This window comes from Centroberyx affinis, unplaced genomic scaffold (assembly GCF_046629955.1).
Source record: "Centroberyx affinis isolate AG114_WGS23_722 - 3 ecotype Tasmania unplaced genomic scaffold, CSIRO-AGI_Caff_v1 ptg002726l_1, whole genome shotgun sequence".
NCBI lineage: Eukaryota > Metazoa > Chordata > Actinopteri > Beryciformes > Berycidae > Centroberyx > Centroberyx affinis.
The window spans coordinates 73,409-92,699 of NW_027280894.1; the positions used below are offsets into that span (position 1 = coordinate 73,409).

At 46.4% G+C, this 19,291-nt stretch overlaps 1 protein-coding gene across 2 annotated transcripts in view; it reads right to left on the minus strand.

The window, feature by feature from the left end:
• bcam (basal cell adhesion molecule (Lutheran blood group)) overlaps positions 1-17,574 on the minus strand; it is a 51,857-nt gene extending 34,283 nt beyond the window's left edge. Inside the window, exon 1 of one of the 2 annotated variants that reach the window (XM_071535533.1) lies at positions 17,317-17,574. In XM_071535533.1, coding sequence (XP_071391634.1) covers positions 17,317-17,380 — 64 coding nt within the window. In that variant the 5' untranslated portion in view covers positions 17,381-17,574. The remainder of the gene's footprint in view (positions 1-17,316) is intronic. The other variant, XM_071535532.1, reaches the window with a different exon arrangement.
• Between the last annotated feature and the right edge of the window lie 1,717 nt (positions 17,575-19,291).

The window sequence follows — 19,291 nt, forward strand, 5'->3', positions numbered from 1 at the left end:
TTAGGGGGGGGGCTGTATGTTTCCACGGCAACAGACATAGAGGTTATTGTCATAGCTGGATAGAAACATTATTGGTAAAAGTGGGAAGGACAGAGGTGGGGGTTTTCTCGGGGCAGGGGCAGGTCACAGATTGGAATAGTGCAGGCCAGGGGGCGAATAACTAAAGCAGTAGGCAGGCAGGGGAGGTAGGTCACATTATTATTGATTGCCTGACATTATGTGGACAGCAGGGGAGTCCGCAGAGACAGAGGAATAAATTGTGCCATGACATCAAAGTCAGACTGCTGACATTGAGCCTGCAGGGGACAGAGGCTGCCCAAGGCTGGATTATAGGTGGGTAGACACACATAGCCACGTACATGCATACACAGACTGACACAGACACACACACACAGGCACACACACACACAGAGCTCAGCAAAGAACTGACACAGGGCAACTTACAAAGAGACTAATGTCCATGGGTTACCTGGTAAAATGAGGGTTGGAGACAGAAAGCTTGAAAATGTGAAAGACAGAAAATAGATAGAAATGTCTACCATGAATAATTTCAATTCCAAGGTCTTTTTTTGTTCCATGAACCATACCTCACAAATTGAGTATTTTCTAGTTAATGACACCAAAAATGTCTTATTCATTTACAGATCAAGGCTCAGCAGAGACCTACAGAAGGTGCATTATTCCAACCTTCATAAAATTCTAATCTGCTACCCAGTAAATTTTTCACATTCATTAAGCCTTCATTAAATTATTATTCATAGCTTGGCTGAAGATGTGATTAGTAAAGAAATGGGAGATAACAGACCAAGTAACTGGGGAAATGAAACAATGATTAAAACATGCAGAATCAGTCAGAACGAGAAGTGACTGGCTGTCTGATGTCTTTGCAATGCAAAAGAGACAATATAATTGTACGGGCGAACAAAGACGATTGTGGCGATAACCATCGGAGACGAGGCAAGGTTTGATCCTGTTAAGGGTGAATGACTGCCATGCCTGGCGCAGGCCGCTCACCCGTGGGCATCAGGCCGGCGCAGAGGCCACCATCCGTCATTGTCTGCCAGTGACTGACTGTCTAGATGGCTATCAGCTAAGCTAACCGGAGCCTGGCGATATTATCTGGAATGCGTGAAACCTGAGAGAGACAAAACAACACACGTCTCAACCTGCACAGACCTGCGCCTCCAGGAGATGGAAGATAGACAGAGTGACACAGTGAGGAGGGAGTGGATGGATGGGGGAGTTGGGGGTGGGGGTTGAGCAGGTGAGGGCAGGAGGGTGTGCTGAGAGAGATGGAAAAGTTCACCAATCCGAAAAAACAAAAACAGTGGGAAGCCGTCATGGACACAGAAGGAGAGCAAGAGGAATGGGGAGAGAGGGGAAGAGGGTGGAGGGAGACAGGGGAAAAGGTCAGTCGTACCAATATGAATGAAAAATGACGCACTTTGAAGAACCACTCAACTGTCGCTCTTTCTCTCTCTTGTTGTCAACCCACTGGGCACAAAAGCTTATTAACTCCTTGGGGCGCTATAGCTTCCTGTGCTTAAAAAAAACCCAAACACAATGGCCATTTCCTGCTTTCCAGGAAACAAACTGTTCTCCTCCTAAATATGCACGCAAGCTCACACAACAACTTAGTTTGATGGCCTCAGCTGTGATCTCACACCAGAGAGGTCCGTGACCCTATGGGCTATGCTTCCACACACACACACACACACACACAACTCATCCTAATTTGAATAAAACACATTTACACTTCTATAGGGTCAGTGTGTCCCAATGACAGTTCATCAATAGTGCTGCCTCTGGACTTCATTATCTGTTGATGCTGCCTACCTCTTCAACTGGCCAGTGAAAGCCAAGAGAGCCTTGTTAACCAGGCCTTAATAACAGGAGCCTTGCCCTCCATAAGGAAGTAAAGGAGACTGGTTCAAAGAGGGTTAGAGGTGACAGGAGAGGTGGACCATTTGGGTTGAGATTCTTGCTGACCCGTTAAATAGCTGCTGGGACAACCTGCCACTACAGACAAAGATTCCCCCTCCTCCACCTAAAATACATCCATACATCTCAGCCTCATTGATAAAAACTGCGCCAGTGTGTTCCCATTCTTATGCAAACACACAAACCACGTGCCCCGCTCAAGATACCGTCTGAGGGGGAACAATAGATTCCTCACAGAGATGGAATATAGATAGAGAAGATAGATAAAGAACAAAAGATAGAGAAGAAGAAGACAGGTTGACGGGCACAGATTACAAGTGTGACGGACGTCGATAGGAAGAGAGAGAGGGAGAGGGAAAAAAAAAACGCGCACAAAGTGAACGAGGCAAAACTGGCACGAGGATGTAATGCTAATCGCCAGCATACCAGGATCAAAGGAGAAAAAGGAGCATGAGAAAGAAGTGTGTCAGAGTGCCCCGGTATCACTTTAATCGCAGCTACTGCATACCACAGAGGCAGACAGTATGAAGAGAGAGACAGAGGGAAGCAAAACAGAGTGAGGGAGTGAGGAGAAGAGTAGTGGGAGAGAGAGTGGTTTGACTTTAATGTGGTTGTTCCTCTCTTCTAATTAACAGGGTGTTAAAACATTCTCGCAATGGATGGAGACGGTCAATATCCTAGAGAGAAAGTAGTACCTTCAACACCTACCTGAACCCTGTAAGATCTGACCAAATTAAACCTGTAATACACCAATAATTTATATAGACTTACAGTGGAGTCACAGGTGTTAGACACATGTACTGTAGGTGTAACGTTGGCGTAATGTCTTTCATTTAGGTGTAATGTACATGTAGAGTACCTATAGTGTTGGCTTAGAGTGTAAATGCTGCCTGTGCAACACACCACACATGTGCATTTACGTGTTAGATGTTATCGCAACTTTGATAGCAATTGTCTCAGAAACATCTGACGTCTGCAGTATGTATCTATCGCCTATCTTGAAAACTAGTCTAACCTTGTGTTCAATAACAGAATTGTCAAACACAAGGCTGTCTATTTGCACACAGCTTGTTGAGCGGACGCAGAGTAAAACGTTGTCCATGTTGATGAATCTTGTTGGCCGGCGTTTTGCAGGTGCAGGCGCTCAAGGTATGCGTTCAGGTACTGGGTCTTTAGGTCAGTGGTGGAAATATAACTTATGGTCTGGTGCTAAGCAAGACAACATGTGTGTGTGTGTGTGCATGTGTGTGTGAATGTGTGCCAGGGGGTTTCTGGAAGGAGCAGCGTGTTGAAGCTTAACTATCAGCACCGCTACTATCCTGGCACAATCTCCTCTGCCTCCTCCCACGTAGTTCTCCTCTTCCTCCTCCTCATCCAAGCATTTGGCAATGATATAGAGGCGTTTGAGCATGTGATGGTAGAGGGAGGGAAACGAGGGGGAGGAGGGAAGGAGAGGGAGGGATGGATGGATGGATGGATAGATAGGGAAGGAGGAAGGGAGGTAAAGAGAGGAGGGGGAAGAAGGGACGGAAGATAGTGGGCTGGAGACTAATGTGATAAAGATAAAGATGAAAAAGGGGAAATTGCCTTCCAGCGTTCTTCACATTCTCAGTCATCTTCGAAAAAAAAGACATAAAAAGAGAGAAAAAATGTAAAGCAGCTCACGACAAATTAGCCAGAGTGGCTACAAATAAGGGAATTGAAAATGAAAAGGGAAAAATGAAAACAGAGGGCTGGAATGAAATGTATGCCATATATCACTGAACATCTGTGAATCTTATGGCTCTATTTATTGATGTCAGCCTGTGATTTATTTCCATAAAAGAGAGAGAGCGAGAGAGAGAGAGAGAGAGAGAGAGAGAGAGAGAGAGAGAGAGAGAGAGAATGGGAAAGATAAAAGCAGACATGACACTTTTGAACTTGTTTCAATTACATGAACTCAAAGGCAGGAGCCTGGTGTAGCTGGACCTCCCATCAGCATCATTCATCTATTATTTACTGTATAATACAATGTGTCCAAAATCACAGGCGTATGCTGATCAATTTACATTTCCACTATTTTCCTCATTGTTTTGACATGAGTCACCAATACGAGAGCGCTACAAAGAATGTCCTCCGAGTTTGTATGTCAGTAAATGTCATTGGAGAACAGCGGGCTTTTGTAATGGCAAGGTTACAGAGTTAGGCACACATTCTGCGGCTGGGTTGGGGGCCCTAGGGCTAATCTCGACATTTATTGCGGGAAGGGTGAGTGTGTGTTTGTGTGTGTGTGTTTGAATGGGGTTTACAGGGGCGGCCAAATGCTTGTCCATACAGGTACACAGCAGGAGAGGATAGAGTGAGAGGAGAAGGGGTTGAATTGTGGAACGGACGAGAAGATGCGGCAAAATGAGGAAGGGGGTGCATCTGTCAGACTCGAGAAGAGGTGAGAAGGAGCAAGGAACTGAGAGTTGAGGAATGGGGAAGGGAAGTAAGCCGCGTTGACGGACAGGGGACGTGGAAGCTGTCAATCATCGGGGGCTCTCCAGAAGTTTCCATGACGGCAGCTCTCCATTCCAGAGAAGCAGGAAGGTAGCTGGGGGGCAGAGGAGTCAGCCTTGTAAAATGCATCTCCGTAATGAGCTGTGAACCACAGGCTGGCAGGGGAGGGATGGAGGGAGGGAGGGAGGGAGACACATGCAACTCTTTGAGGTAACACTTCGGTTTAGGTTACAGCCATGCTAGTTATGGCAGATGGGCTCGAAAGACCCGGTAGATTTGTGGCAATGTGTTCCAGATTAAAGAAGCATTATATACATTATTATTATATTACTCAGATGCTCATCACCCTCTACTATCATAAAACACACCATCTGGCTGCTTTCAATCATACTATTTTGCATCCTCAATTGAATTAAGCCAAATGCATGAGATGCAAAATGTCCGCATAATGGGAGCTGTAACATTAAAGCTGTACTAGGCAAGATTTTTATGTAAAAACTAGCCTAAATCACAAAGTGGGGCAGCCTGCAAATGAGAAGAGCCTACAATTCTTCCTCATTGAGATTCAGATTCACACTATTTGCCCAAATTACTAGTATTATTATTTTGGTGTCAGGTATGGTTACTGGCAGGAAATTCTTTCACACAGAAAGTGATGAATCAGGAATTACAAAACTTGCTCCAATGAGAAATGAACCTGCTGCAAAAAGATTTTCCTTATTACGTCTACCCCCACTAGGAAGAAGAAGAAATGTAGGAAAAGTAGTTCGTTTTTTTTTTTGTTTTTTTTTAGTTGTGACGAGTGTGCAGTTTATGATTTCTGAGCATCAAAGTCCTCAAAATTCAAACAGTTTCCTCTTGCTGCCGTTCGGAGCCACCCACATGTGAAATTGGCTCATACAGCTTTAAGTGAAAACAACTGATAGCAGCTCCTGTATTTATCTGATAATTCATTGCATTTTGGATCCTACTAAACCATAGCAAAGCCAGCTGCCGCAAACAGAACAGAACTACTGTTGAATCCACATTTCAGTCTGTCAGTGTTGCTGGCTAGCATGGTTTATGGGCAGAGCTGGGGGCCGAGCCTGGCTCAGGCTGATATGGAGGCTTGTTTCCACGGTCCAGAGCCAGCCGGCCAGCCAATCATTTGGATATTGTCTCATGTTTGTACTGGAGGCTTTGGCTGCCCTCTGCAAGTCAACTGACTGATAATCCACCGCTGGGCCCTGACCACAGTAGTAGAGTGGGTACAGACTTGAGAGAGAAAAACAAACAGAAACAGGCAGAGAGGGAGAGCTGGTATGGTATAAGAAATGAAAGAAAGAAAGAAAGAAAGAAAGAAAGAACACAAGAGGCGGTAGAAACAACAGAGGATGTTCCTGAAGCAAGAAGAAGAGTGGAGCAAAAATCCTGGAAGAAAAAATATGTTATATATACGTTTTGTGCAAACTGTAAAAAAAAAGACAGAGGCAAGAGCGAAGAAATGAACAGAAAGAAATAAAGAGAGAGAGAGAGAGAGAGAGAAGGTGCAGACTGTGTTGTCAGTGAATGTGTGCAACCTGATCTAGAGTCCATGACTGTCCAGCTGTCTCTCCTCCTCTCTCAGTCCCTGCCACCATGCCCTCTTTGTACTGTTTATGCTAGCACTGAGCATGGGTTAAGGAAAGAAAGAAAGAAAGAAAGAAAGAAAGAACAGAGACAGATGCATATAGGGTAAAATAAAGGAATCGGGGAGCAAAATGAAGAACCAGCAGTGCAGAGATCTTGCGCGGAGGAGGAAGGAGAGAGTTTGCGATGAAGGACAGGAGGTCTTGTTCTCACAGAGTCCGACAGAAAGCGAGGGAGGAGTGAACAGGTGGGTAGCCGCAGGAAGAGAAGTATGCCATTGTTTGGCTGCTACCAGTGCAGCCATAAGGTCCACATCTCCTCAAACTGCTCGTAGCATGTAGCATCTCTCACTGATTTATTAATGTAGTTAGCATTAGCTAGGGGTTACTGTTACATACAGTGTTTGGCCTGAACTGAGTTTGCCCTGTCATGCCGATGGTAGGCAAGGCTTTGATACTCTCCTGAACCGTTAGACCAACTGCCCCTAAACCGGCGCCAAACTGACACACACACATAAACAGATGGGGTGAGCCAGGGGGGTTGTCGGGGTTTGTGTGTGTGTGTGGGTGAGGGGCTATAGATGGTAGATTTTTGGCTAGCTCCACCTTGCTAGGTTGACGCTGCGCTTGCCAAGGAGAGCAGGCTCTAGCTCTGACAGTCTGGATCATATACCACCAGCTGGGCGGTAGGCAACCAGGAGCTGAAACCATGGCAGCACAATATGACACAATGCAGAGGGGGGGGGGGAGAAACAACCAGGAGAAAATTTGAAAGAGAGAGAGAGAGAGAGAGGGGGGGGGAGAGAGAGGGAGAGAGGAAGAGTGATGAGGAAACAGAACACTCAAACACTCACTATCATTATGGATTATTGTGGAGAAATGAGAGCGGTCAGAGGAATAAAAGAGAAGCGAAGGTGTTATTTAATGGGAATAAGAGGAAATCAAAGCAGACTTCCCTCTTTTTGGTCAAATATATTAGCAGAGGGGGTAAAGAGAGAGAGAGAGAGAGAGAGAGAATAAGAGAAAGAAAAAAGAGATGGTTGGAAGCAGTGAGGCCCCTTTAACAGATTGTTGGGCCCTCACCCTGCTGGTCCACTACTACCCCATCACCAGCTGGTACTGCCATCGACGTGGGAGAGGACCCCAGGACACACACACACACACACACACACACACACACACACACACACATACCCCTATTTATAACCCCTGTTAAATCCGGATTCCAGTTCAGGTTGGGTTTGCAGCAGCAATGTTCACATGCTCTTAACGGCCCCGACTGCTACAACTGACGAATGCCCACACACACAGCAGAGGCCTGTCCCACACCCAGTGCTAAGTCTCGCCCCATTGTCACACGCTCACACACACACACACACACACACACACACAGCTATGTTAGTTCAGTTAACGGGGAATGCATTCCAGACACACAATGTCAACACACACATACACGCACACACTCGAAACACCCACCCACCCACACAGATACACGCACGAAACACACACACATTCAAACACTCAAAACTGGGGTGGGACCATCCCTTTCTGACACATCTACTGGCACGCAGATCCATATTGTAACACATACACACATTTCACATACAAACGCACGTACATGCAATCAGGCACGGGTGCAGAAGCACACAAAACACACACACAAACACACACACACACACAATTTAAACATCAACAAGCCCCGCGGTTAGTCAGGCTCTCCCTTCACTGTGCCTCAATGTGCCTCCCTCCTCCGCTCCCTTCACTCCACACCTCCCCTCCTCTCCATTCCTCCCTCTCTCTTCCTTCCCTTTCCTTCCCTCTCCCTCCATCTCTCTCTCTCTCTCTCTCTCTCCCTCTCTCTCTCTCTCTCTCTGCTGTGTGTGTAATCAGCCCTGCATTAATACCTGCATTCCAACAGCCTACAGGAATGTCTTAACAATGTAGCCCTGTTCAGGTAGAGATACACACACTCAGAGAGAGAGAGAGAGAGAGAGAGGGAGAGAGAGAGAAAGAGAGAGAATAAAGTGTGTGGGAGGGGGGAGACCTCACTGAAAAATACATTAAAAAGTGCTGCAGTGTGTAGTCCCAGGGCTAAAGAGCGTATGGATCGAGGCACCTTACACTGAGTGGAAAACAGCTGCCTCTCATTATATCTCTCCCACTCAAGGGCAATCTCTAAAAATTACACTCACAATTACATACACTGTCACGGATGAAAAATATCGTTCACCATTTCTCTCTCTCGCACACACACACACACACACACACACACACAGTCTGTCAACACAGGATGCACAGGACAGATCGCCATACAGCCATGCTGCTTAATCAGCAGAAGAGGAAGGGACAATGAAAAGCTGTGGCATCCTCAATGCCCTATCATCCTCCCTCCTTCCCTCCCTCCGCCTGTCCTCCTTTGTCAGGCTTTATTATTGAACATGTGTCCTCTCTGCCCCCATCATTAACCAGCCCCGCCCTCTCACATTGCACTCTATGCACAGGCACACACACACACACACGACACACACTCGGTAACTGCTAATTGACATGGAGGGTCTGCGTGCCTTTCATCATTCTCCACAGGGACACCCCCTCAAAATGTGTGTGTGTGTGTGTGCAATGTGTGTGGGGTATGGGATCCAAAGGGGGTCCTCCAAGCTGTTCCAGCCTAACCTTGCCTGTCCTCGACCCTTGTGCCTCTCTCAACACCCCGTCAGGCCGCCTGGGAGGACCAAATGACCACCTGACTCACTATTCGCACCTACCACAAGGTAAACATATGCTCAAAAGACTCCTGCTTGATCATCCTTTAGTAGGAATAATTGTTAACCGAATTCAGTCTTGCTGTCACAACATGCCCGCCCGAGGAGAAAGCAAGATGCTCTTGTGGCAAAACACAGGGGTTATAATTACTTTAGCCCTTAATAACAAGAGACTAAATCAGTTAGGTACTCTGTAAGGCAAGCATTATCCTCATAATAACCATCCATCACATTTGTTGTGCTGCAGATCACACAGACATGTAATTGGGAATCATTTAGCCTGATGGAGTCATAACCCAATTGGATACTATTGATTTGGGATTAAATATTCATGCGGACCGGGGGCAAGCTTGTACTTTTCCTGCTAGATTGAATCAAATGAAGCTATGAAACTTGACTCTCCTTGTATTATGAGAATACAGACTCAAAGTGCACTGAAAGCCTTGTATAGCTACTTAATAATACAGAGAATTGATAATGATTATGCATCCCCTAGCAGCCAAAATGTATCTGCAACAAGAATCAAGGCTTTCCTCCACAGGTGAACCAACATCTTGATCGGCCAAACTGCCGATTTTAGTGAAAAAAAAAAATTCACAAAATGCAACACCCCTATATCAGTGGGAACTAACTGTGTGTCGACCACCTTTTGGCTTGATTACTGTCATTAGATGAACTGTCAATCAAAAAACATTAATTCGGGCCTGTCCCCCCCAAGGGATCTAAGACCCCCCCTCCACACTGGCTCCTTCTGTTGAGGCTATTGTGATGATTATTAGACAACACATGGTTAGGAGGACACATGCATCTTCTATCCGTCTCTGGCAGCGAGGACAGACAGATGACGGATGGAGGGTGAGACAAGGTTAGAGGAGGAGAGAGACGAGCGAGTGAGAGAGAGAGATGAAGAGATAACAAGAAACGCAGAGATAAATGTGATGATTTCCAGGGCTGGGTTGAAAACTAGGGTGTGATGAATAGACCAATACAGGAATTCAGGGAGAAAATAAAAGAGGACAGAGACGGAGAAAAACAGACACACACTGAGGTAAAGAACATGATGTGACTTGAGGAGAACATTAACAGTCTTGGCACGGTAACTTTACCCTGCTACTCTTTCAAAGTCAAGTTCACACAGGCAGAGCTGGGCAGGAGAAAAGGGAACTTTGGTGTCGTGGTCGTTGTTTCAGAGGAGCGCGGGTAAGCGACACCTCAGTAAAAAACAAAGACAAGTTGTATCCCTAGGCCAGTCACCTGACTAGCTGGCCCTGAAAACTGACACTGGATCCGTTCGGTGATGCTACACTATCACAGCTCTCGGATAACGTGGGGCGCCCCCTTTTCTCACACGTTCAGACATGAAGTCATGTTTACCACCAAAATACACAAAGCCACATAAACACACACATGGACAAACACACACAGACATACACACACTCGGAACAAAAGCGCTTACATAAGCTGAGAAGTGTATGAACACGCTGTAATGTAAATACCCCCCCCCCCAACCCAAATCTCAACACACCCTTCCCCTCCTCCATCCTCTTCTCCTCCTCTTCTGCAGCGTGGAGAATTAATGTTCACACACTCTGCTCTCCTCTCAGTCTCCCAGGTCCCCCAGGCCCGGTTAAAGCAATAAGATCTCTTTTGTCAAACAGTGACCAGCCTCACTGAAGAGGTTAACCGCCGCTACTTAACCATTAACTAGATTAAAACGCAGGGCAAGACAGGGAGCACAGGAATGTTCTCTGACACACGGAAAAGAGAGATTGGACATGAAAAGTGGTTTAAAAGAGACAGGAGTAATCAGCGTGGTTTCGGCCGTCCTTTGTGGAGCGGTGTGTGTAAATTTGCTCACGTGCACGCGCATGTTCTCACACACACACACACACACACACAAATGAACACAGGGCACTCTGTAACCTCGTGAACTTCAAGTCACCCTTGTCTCCTGGTGCGATGGAGATAAGAGAGGAAAAGAATCCCTTGAGGCTCCTTGGTAAGCAAGAAATACTGGGTCAGGGGTGCGTTCAAAAAGCTGACCGCAGTCGTTTGATTGTAATTCAGTAGCGTGGGGAGTGTTCAAAACCCCGTACAGTACATTTTTCAGATTACAGTTTCCACAAATGCCAAACTACTCCTCACTGGCTGAAGGGACAAACAACCTAAATCGGGGGTGTGTTCAAAGCACCAAACATACACTTTTACTCTCGCCTTCCCCCGCGCCAAATCAAGCCAGTGGTGTGGAAAGACATGAGGTGGTAATGGAACCCAAGTGTGCGTGTGTGTGAGGGGAGGAGGGGTGAGGAGGGCTTCTTGGAGGGGTGCGTTCAACAACTGCTGTTGAGGCAACTGTTGACGTCTGAGGAGCAACAGCTTGCGGGGCTCCCAGAGGAGCCTCTGCCAGCCAACAGTCAGATAGACAGACAGACGGAGGTTTTAGGGTTGGAGGGGCGCAGGGGTTAGGATTTCTCCTCCACTGCCAGGAAAATGATCCCCTTGGCCACAGATCCAGGCTTTTCCGTGACATTCCCCATTCCTAATTGGTATTCCTCAATCCTGACGCACTCCGTCTGTCTGTTCTCCACCGCTGCCCGTTTTCTGCCTTTATCGCTTTTGTTCATCTTATCCCCCCCCACCCCACCCCACCCTCTCATCTATTTGATTGATCAGCACAACTGGACAAGCCACAAGAAGAGGAGTATTGTGAAGGCCGTTTTCGTGAATAAACCAGAAGCCTGTGGCAGAGAGAAAACATGTAGGCCATGATATTTCCTCGCCATTTTTCTGATGACACAGATTTGTGCATAGTGTGGCTTTAAAAAAACGGAGGCCAAATTTTGCTGCATTGTCTATTCCTACAAAGCTGCATAGATTGGGAAATAGAGGCTCTTAGTCACATCTTGCTACAGCACTCTCCTGCTAAATGGATTGGCAGCACTTAACCTCGTCTCCCCCAAGAGCTTTTTGAATTTTCAATTTTCCTCCAACCCAGAATCCCCCCCCCCCCCCCCCCCCCCCCCCCACAAGGACACACATACACAGAGCCTGCTTTCAAGGCTGCGCTTGAAATTACCCATAAGCCCCCTCTTTCTTCAGCTCCATCATCATCACCATCATCTTCCTCCCCTGAGACAAGGAAAACAAGGCTGCATGGTGGCAACAAAATAGTCAGCCATAATCACCTCTCATCCCATCCCTTGATCTCCCTCTCCTCTCTCTCTCTCTCTCTCTCTCCATCCCTCCCTCTCCGCTTCCTTCCTTCCCTCCCTCCAACCCCCACTAATGACAAGACAAGGCAGCCTCAAAGCAACAGCCTTCAACCAAATCAAAGGAACTGGTAGCCAGCTTCCTTTCCCCCTTGTATTCTCTCTCTCTCTCTCTCTCTCTCTCTCTCTCTCTCTCTCTCTCTCTCCCTCTAACGATCCTGCAGGAAAGGGGTTAGGAGTTTAATGAGTTAATTATTACATTCCTGCATGTTTAATTTGAATAGATGTGTTTATTTGTTTGCTTGGTTATTTGTTTAATTTTAACTGAGATGTATTGGTAATGTGTTTTGTACTCTTGCTCTTTGCATTTTTCAGGCCAATGAAGCCTCTTGGAAATGCAGTAAACTGAACCGAGATTCACAGAAGGAGAGATGGAGATAGACGGACAGCGACAGATAGACACACCGTACTGGAATGTTTGCTTTGGAAAGAGAGAAACTGTGAGTATGCTGAGGGGGAGAGAGGGGGGGGATTGAAGGATGGTCATCCTTATTTTAAGATCATCAATAGTGGCCATAAATCTGCTGTGGAATGGCACCAGGGATGGACTTGAAAACAACAGAGCCTCCTCCCTCTAACACATAGCAGGCACTCTTCCTAATACAAGGCAGGGTCATTAACTGTGGACCACGCACAAAGGCACAGTGGTCAACACCGGCAACGACAACACGGTAAATCTCTGTAAACACACACTCACACACACACACACACACAATCAGACATCAATGACTGACTCTGAGCTGTCATTGTAAAGGACAAAAAAGAAAGAGGGTGTGGGCAGAGGAAAGAGAAGGGGGAGGGCAGAAGAGAGACCGACCGAGACAGACAGAGTGAGAGAGACAGACAGACAAAGAGAAGAAGAGAGGGAGAGAGAAACGGAGACAGACAGGATAAGAGATAGAGATGGGAACATAGACAAAGCTAATCTGGGGTAATACACCTTTTGTTTATGTATGAGTACCTATGGTGTGTGTGTGTGTGTGTGTGTGTGTACACGGTAATCACAGCTTTAGCTCTTCTTTTGAAGACCTTGTGGGGATATGAGGATGAAAAAGCAGTGGGATGAATTTCCCAGTCTCCTCTGTGAACCACATCATTCTGGCTAACTGACTTCAAACCAGGATTAACCACGTGCCCGCAGCCTACCGTGTCATGCCCAGTTGCCCGCTGGCGCCGACTGCCAGCTCACCAACCTCGCTACACTATCAAACTCGCCTATTTGAGTTTCATGTGTAATTCACCGTGCGCAATCAAAGTAAGAAACACCAGTGGGTATCAAAAAGGTTTACAAGCTGAAATCCCCGTCTCTGAGCTCAATGATTAATAAATGGACTTCCTGAAGTAAGTCGGGCTGAACTAACTCGCTTGAACGTGCTCTTTATATTAACTGAGCAATGTTTAACTGTTTCTTTTGGAAGTTCGGCTGAGCGAAACCCACAGTCAAACCTCAAGAATGCGCCCCGGCTGTGAAGCGGACCACAGCCTCGCACATGTAACACGGCCTCTTGGTGGTGAAACGGAGGCCGCATTGTGGCAGCTTGTTTGTAGGCGGATTACCAACAGTGACTTGCGGTCAGAGGGGGTTTGAAAGGGAGAATGGCAGCCCTTTTCGCTATAAGTTGAAGCACTGTGATGACACACACACACATACACACTGAAACACACACTACTGAGCGAGCTCCAACGTGCCCACAGGAATGCCACTCATTCCGTCTCAGTGTTTTACCCCGTAACTGTCACACACACGCACACACACACACACACACAAGGAGCATGAATCACCTCAATGATTACAGCCACACCATTCCAAGCCCCACTCCCCCAGAGGGCTAAATGACAAGGGGGCAAACACGGACTCGCTCGCCCAAAGCGGCCCCTATCAATCTGTCACTCACAGCCATAGGAGCTAAGGTTTCCATTGTTACGCAATGCCCGACCCTGTGGTTAGGGGCTCTATTTGTGTGTGTGTGCATGTATACGTGTGTATGCGTGTGCGAATTGTGCTTAGATATTTACGTGTGAGTATGTACGTGTTTGTGAGTGTGCTTATTTGTCTATGTGTACCTGTGCAAGCATGTTCATAGGTATGCATTCACGTATTCAGAGTATGAAAAAGTGTGCAAGTGTGTATGTGGGTGCGCATGTGTAAAACTAAGTCTAAAACCAAGTGCCCCAGGACAGTCGTGGAAGAAGACCCCCTGGCTTTTATCTCCTCCTGGCTAAATGGCTCTTTTTCTGGCCTAATACCATAATAATTACACATGTCTGCAGGGGGTGCACTTTTGATGCTGCGCTGGCGGGGGGGGGGGGGGGGGGGGGGGGGGGGCAGAAATTAAAAGTGAGGAAATGACTGTGGGAATTAAGGCCGCGATAGACAAAGAGGCTGACGCTCCGTGTTAAAGGCAAACACCTTGAACTCAGCTGATGCTTGTCACGACGATTCTTTCCACCTCCTCCTGACTACTTTGGAGTCTCTTCAATTTAACTCCAACTCATCCGCCCATTTCTCCTCTCTCTCTCTCTCTCTCTCTCTACTGTCTCTCTCTCATTCTCTCATCCCAAACCTCATACACCTCCACACTATAAGGGCAAAGCTGACACAGTTCTAGTTTGACTGCTTCTCCGAAATCACTCCAAAAACACTGGTTGGACGCACACTGGAAATCGCAGAACAAAGCCAAATGGCACGACATCACACAACATGTGACTTCAGAGGGTAAGACTCTCTCCTTCCAAAACAGAGGGAGTGCAATGCATTATCTTCATCACCAGCTCGGCAATAGTGTTTCCAATTTCTGACAGACTTTAAGTCCCTAAAATGAAGTTGTACTTCAGCAATGTTGATGCCTGTGAAGCAGTGGGAAACTGGCATGGCATCTCAGGAGCGTGGAAGCGGAGCTGTTTACCAACCTGTGGGGTTGACCTGGTCAAAAGGTCAGCACCGCCTCGGACACAGGCATGCCGAGCACCCTGGGGCGCCCTGGGTTGCCATGCACCTCATGTCTGTGAGTCACATCTCTACGGCTACAAGTATAGAGGCATACAAAAAGGTAAAGACACGCCTGCAGGCAAAGACAGATAACCACACAAATACATCTGGGTGTTATGTGTCCCGCGGTGCTATTTAGTGCACCGTGACATAGTTGGAAGTTGCAAGTGTGTGACCCGTCATTGTGAGAATGTGGGTCTGTGTGACTGAATCCCACTGAGACCCACAGAGAGCTGCTATTATTAGACTAAACTGGGCTAAAAAGAGGAAGAGAGGGAGGGAGAGAGTTGAGAAACAGAGGGATTTGTCCAACTTTTTCTCCGCAGTAATCAAAGTGCGTCGCACCAAAGTGAAAAGATGACTTTCATTCTCCTCATCGTTATTCAACAGCTGACATCTTTAGCAGAGCTCATTTATATGGGGGGAGGGGGATGAGCTCAGCCTTTAAATCAATGCACCACAGCTGTATGGAGGGATGTGTGATGTATACTGCGTCCTCCAATTACAGGGCGCTTTTTAGTGGGCACCTGTTAAAAGGCTCCATGAAGGGCTTTTTGCTCGTCCAGCAGACAGACAGCGGAGCACAACAACTGTCTCCGAGACTAGGTGAGGTCTGGAGGGAGGGAGGAGGGAGGGAGGGATGGAGGAGGGAAGAAAGGGAGGTAAAAAAAAAAGTGTAAGAGGAGATCTGAGGGATGAAGTGATGTAAGGAAGAGGTTAAAAGAAAGAGGGAGGGGAAAGAAAGGGCAGAGGAGGGGGGACAGAGGGAGAGAGGGAGAAACCCTAAACCAGGTAAACTCAGGGAGGTGGAGGTTGAGATAGAGGAAGATAAGTTTTTATGAGACGGAAAAAAAAAAAAGATTGTTGCATGATGAAGGGGCACAAAAGTGATGAGAAAGGGATAGAGTGGTGCAGTGAGTGGGGTTGAGAGAGAAAAAGAGGAAGAGAAAATAGAGCAAGGGGAGTCGCCCAGCCCCCCCCAGCCCCACCCATCAGCACAGCCTTTTTCAAACCATTGCAGGCTGCAGACAGGCAAACACAAGTGCATTTCACATAAGACACAAATGTGAGCACCTCATGAAAAACTACTTTAGTAATCCTATAATAAATTGTAGAAGGATATTATATTATAGGAATATTATAGTCACACCATATACTGTATAGCCTACGTCACTAATAAACTCATTATTGAGTACAGTCACACTGTATATTATAGGAATGTTAAGGTTTTTGGTCAGGGAGGGGCCCAAACTAAAGCAAAACTTCAATGACTTCAGCCGTATAATACCAAACTCAAATGTGCATTTGAAACAGTCTCTCTAGCAGTGGCACCCAGGGGTGTTGAGGGTGAGGCGCACTGCCAGCATAGGAGACACAGTCCCGCAGATCAGAGATCAAAGCGCTGGCAACTGCATCAAGGCAGCCAGAGATAGCCAGAATGAGACCGGAATATGGGCAGCAGCCTATAGCCTTCAAAATAAAAGCTATACATTTGCACTATTGAGGGGAAAAATGCTACTTATGTATCAGGGTATAGCCTACAGATCATTTTGGAAGCTTTTACAGTAGATATCTATGTTTTATTTTCACTTCGACATATGTTGGTCAATCAGGGCTTTATTGTGGCAGTTTTTAATCTTATTTTTCACCCTGTGTGGATGGCAGAGGTGTCCAGAGGGAAGTAGCGGTGCACCGCAGCAGTCTGTGCGCTCAGAAGTGCACTCAAGTGCGGAGCAGAGGCTTCCCGCACAACTACAAAGAGCCAGGATTAACCCTTGAAACATCCCACCAACGGAGGTATATTGTGTCTGCTCTGAGCAAGCTGGTGGCAAAGAGTCAGTCTGCTTAACGATAAATGACCGAAACACATTTACTTATCAAATAAGTGCCGATGTTTTCGGAGAAATGCGTTTCTTCCACCTGCTATTGGCATTTGTGCCGACTTGTTTAAGTAACCACAAACAGGTTGTTTCACATCAGTCAAGAAAGCAGTAGGCTACACATAACTGCAAAGCGTGTAATAAAATAAAAAGTAAGGTAAAGCCTGGTGAGCTGCGGCTATCTGAGGCATGTAGCCTACAGACAGGTTGATCCTCAAACACCGGACCTCTCAAACTGTCGGTGAAAGAGGAAAGTAGCCTAAGGAGGAAATCTACAGCCTGGAGCCACGTAAAACTAACCAGCACGGCGGGTGAAGCATGATAAAGTTACTTTTTTTATGGGGGTGTAAACTGAAAAACAGGGCGGAAAGAATCAAAGCGACTTACCTTGCAATGCCCAAAGCAGCAAGGTGCACAAGAGCGACGCGCGTCCAAATGTTATCCCGTCCATGGCTCCTTTTCTAACTTTTTTAAGTAAATCTCTTCGGTCTGTGTTTAGGTGTAGAGTGTGTAAATCTGGCAGCGGCAAGTCTTCTTTCAATGTTCCACAGCTTGCTCTCTTGCTCTCTCTCTCTCTCTCTCTCTCTCTCTCTCTCTCTCTCTCTCTCTGAGTGCCCCCTTCTCTCTCTCACACACACACACTCACACACAGAGAAATCTGATGCTGGTGGCAGTCTTGGTTGATATATTTGCACAAAAGGTGACCCCCCCCCTCCCAACTACACACACCCTCCTCTCTCTCTCTCTTTCTCTCTTTCTCTCTCTCTCTCTCTCTCTCTCTCTCTCTCTCTCTCTCTCTCTCTCTCTCTCTCTCTCTCTCTCTCCACCTCACTTGCAATGAAAAGACCTGCTTGACTAATCGCGTATGTCTGTGGGGGCCGGCTGGATTAAAAAAAAAAAAAAAAGAGTTTAAAAGTGAGATTTTTTTTGTCCAACATCAGGCTATCTGACTCATCAACCCCAAAAACTTTCCCCAATATAGAATTACTACAGTCATTTTATTATAGAATTACTACAGTAATTCTATAATAACGTTATAACATTTACAATTTCACAGCAAAACTACAAGTAGGCCTATCTAGGAGTATATTACAGTGATACCATAGGTCACTGTAAACTGACTATTGAGCACTGACTATGCAATAAGTCCCAATAGGAATATGTTTGTGATTTTTCTTTATCAAATTATATCAACACAGCAGACTTACTGATTCTGTGTGAGTAACAGCATCACATTCAAAAGCCATAATAGCCTAAATTAAATAGGCAATAGGACAGTTAACTGGTAATTAATTGGGAAACTCAAGATATTTTTCCATTGGTGCGAAATTAGCACTAGCCACTAGTGTTGGTTAGTGGCTTGTAAATTAGTCTGATCTACCAGACACTTTGGCAGGTGGCCAGTCACCATTTAGAGGTCTTGTTCTCACTGAAACATCTAATTGACAGGTAAAATAGTCAAAGTGGCTGATGAATTTTGCTGCTCTTCAGCCACTATGAGCAGTAGACAAATTTCCTGTCCTGGGCAGATCTTTAACATGGGTGCACCTCAACTTGTGTATGCGACAAATAATGATTTTCTTTTTCAACAGTGGGTCGTTTCTTGGGAGCAGGATAAGCTGTGCGTCAGTGACAGACATACCATTCATTCCTAGACATGTAATCCCTTTAGAGTCTATTTGGGTATATGGTACAGGCTATTTGGGTATTTACAGACCCAATATGCAGTTATCATGGGGGGCTAAGTGGCTTATTCAAAACACTATAATACCAGACTGAGAGTTTGGAGTGGCTATTCTGTGACCTATGGAGTTGATTCGGGCCAAATCCCATAAGCTGGGAAGTTGGGAAGCATAAACACGAGTCAGTCAGCTATAAGATGGCTTAATCGTAGCATTGCCCTTCTAAGTACACAATATGAACATGTATTCTTTGTAGTATTCCTCTCCCGGAGACTGGTTGGCTGTGGGGCAGCACTAAATAATCGGCACACCCTGAAGGTAATAATAGTCCCTTGCAGACCAGTTGCCTTTAAACATACACATTCCAGGCATAGCTGCTCCAAAACAGCTGGTTAATATTTTTTCTGCCCCCGTTGGAAGTGGAGAAGCGATACTACCAACCTGCTCCGCTACAGTACACACACAGCAGTCACCCCCCCAATGAGGAGGGGGTCTGATAGTTGAGCTGCCCCTGGAATACACACATGCACATTACACACACTTGCACACACACTGAGGGAACTGGCAGAAGGTGCTTGGAGGTTGATGGGGGGTTGAGGCAGCTAGTTTGCTCTTACACCCTCTCTCTCTTCCTCTCTCTCTCTCTCTCTCTCTCTCTTCCCATCCGTGACGGCAGGGGG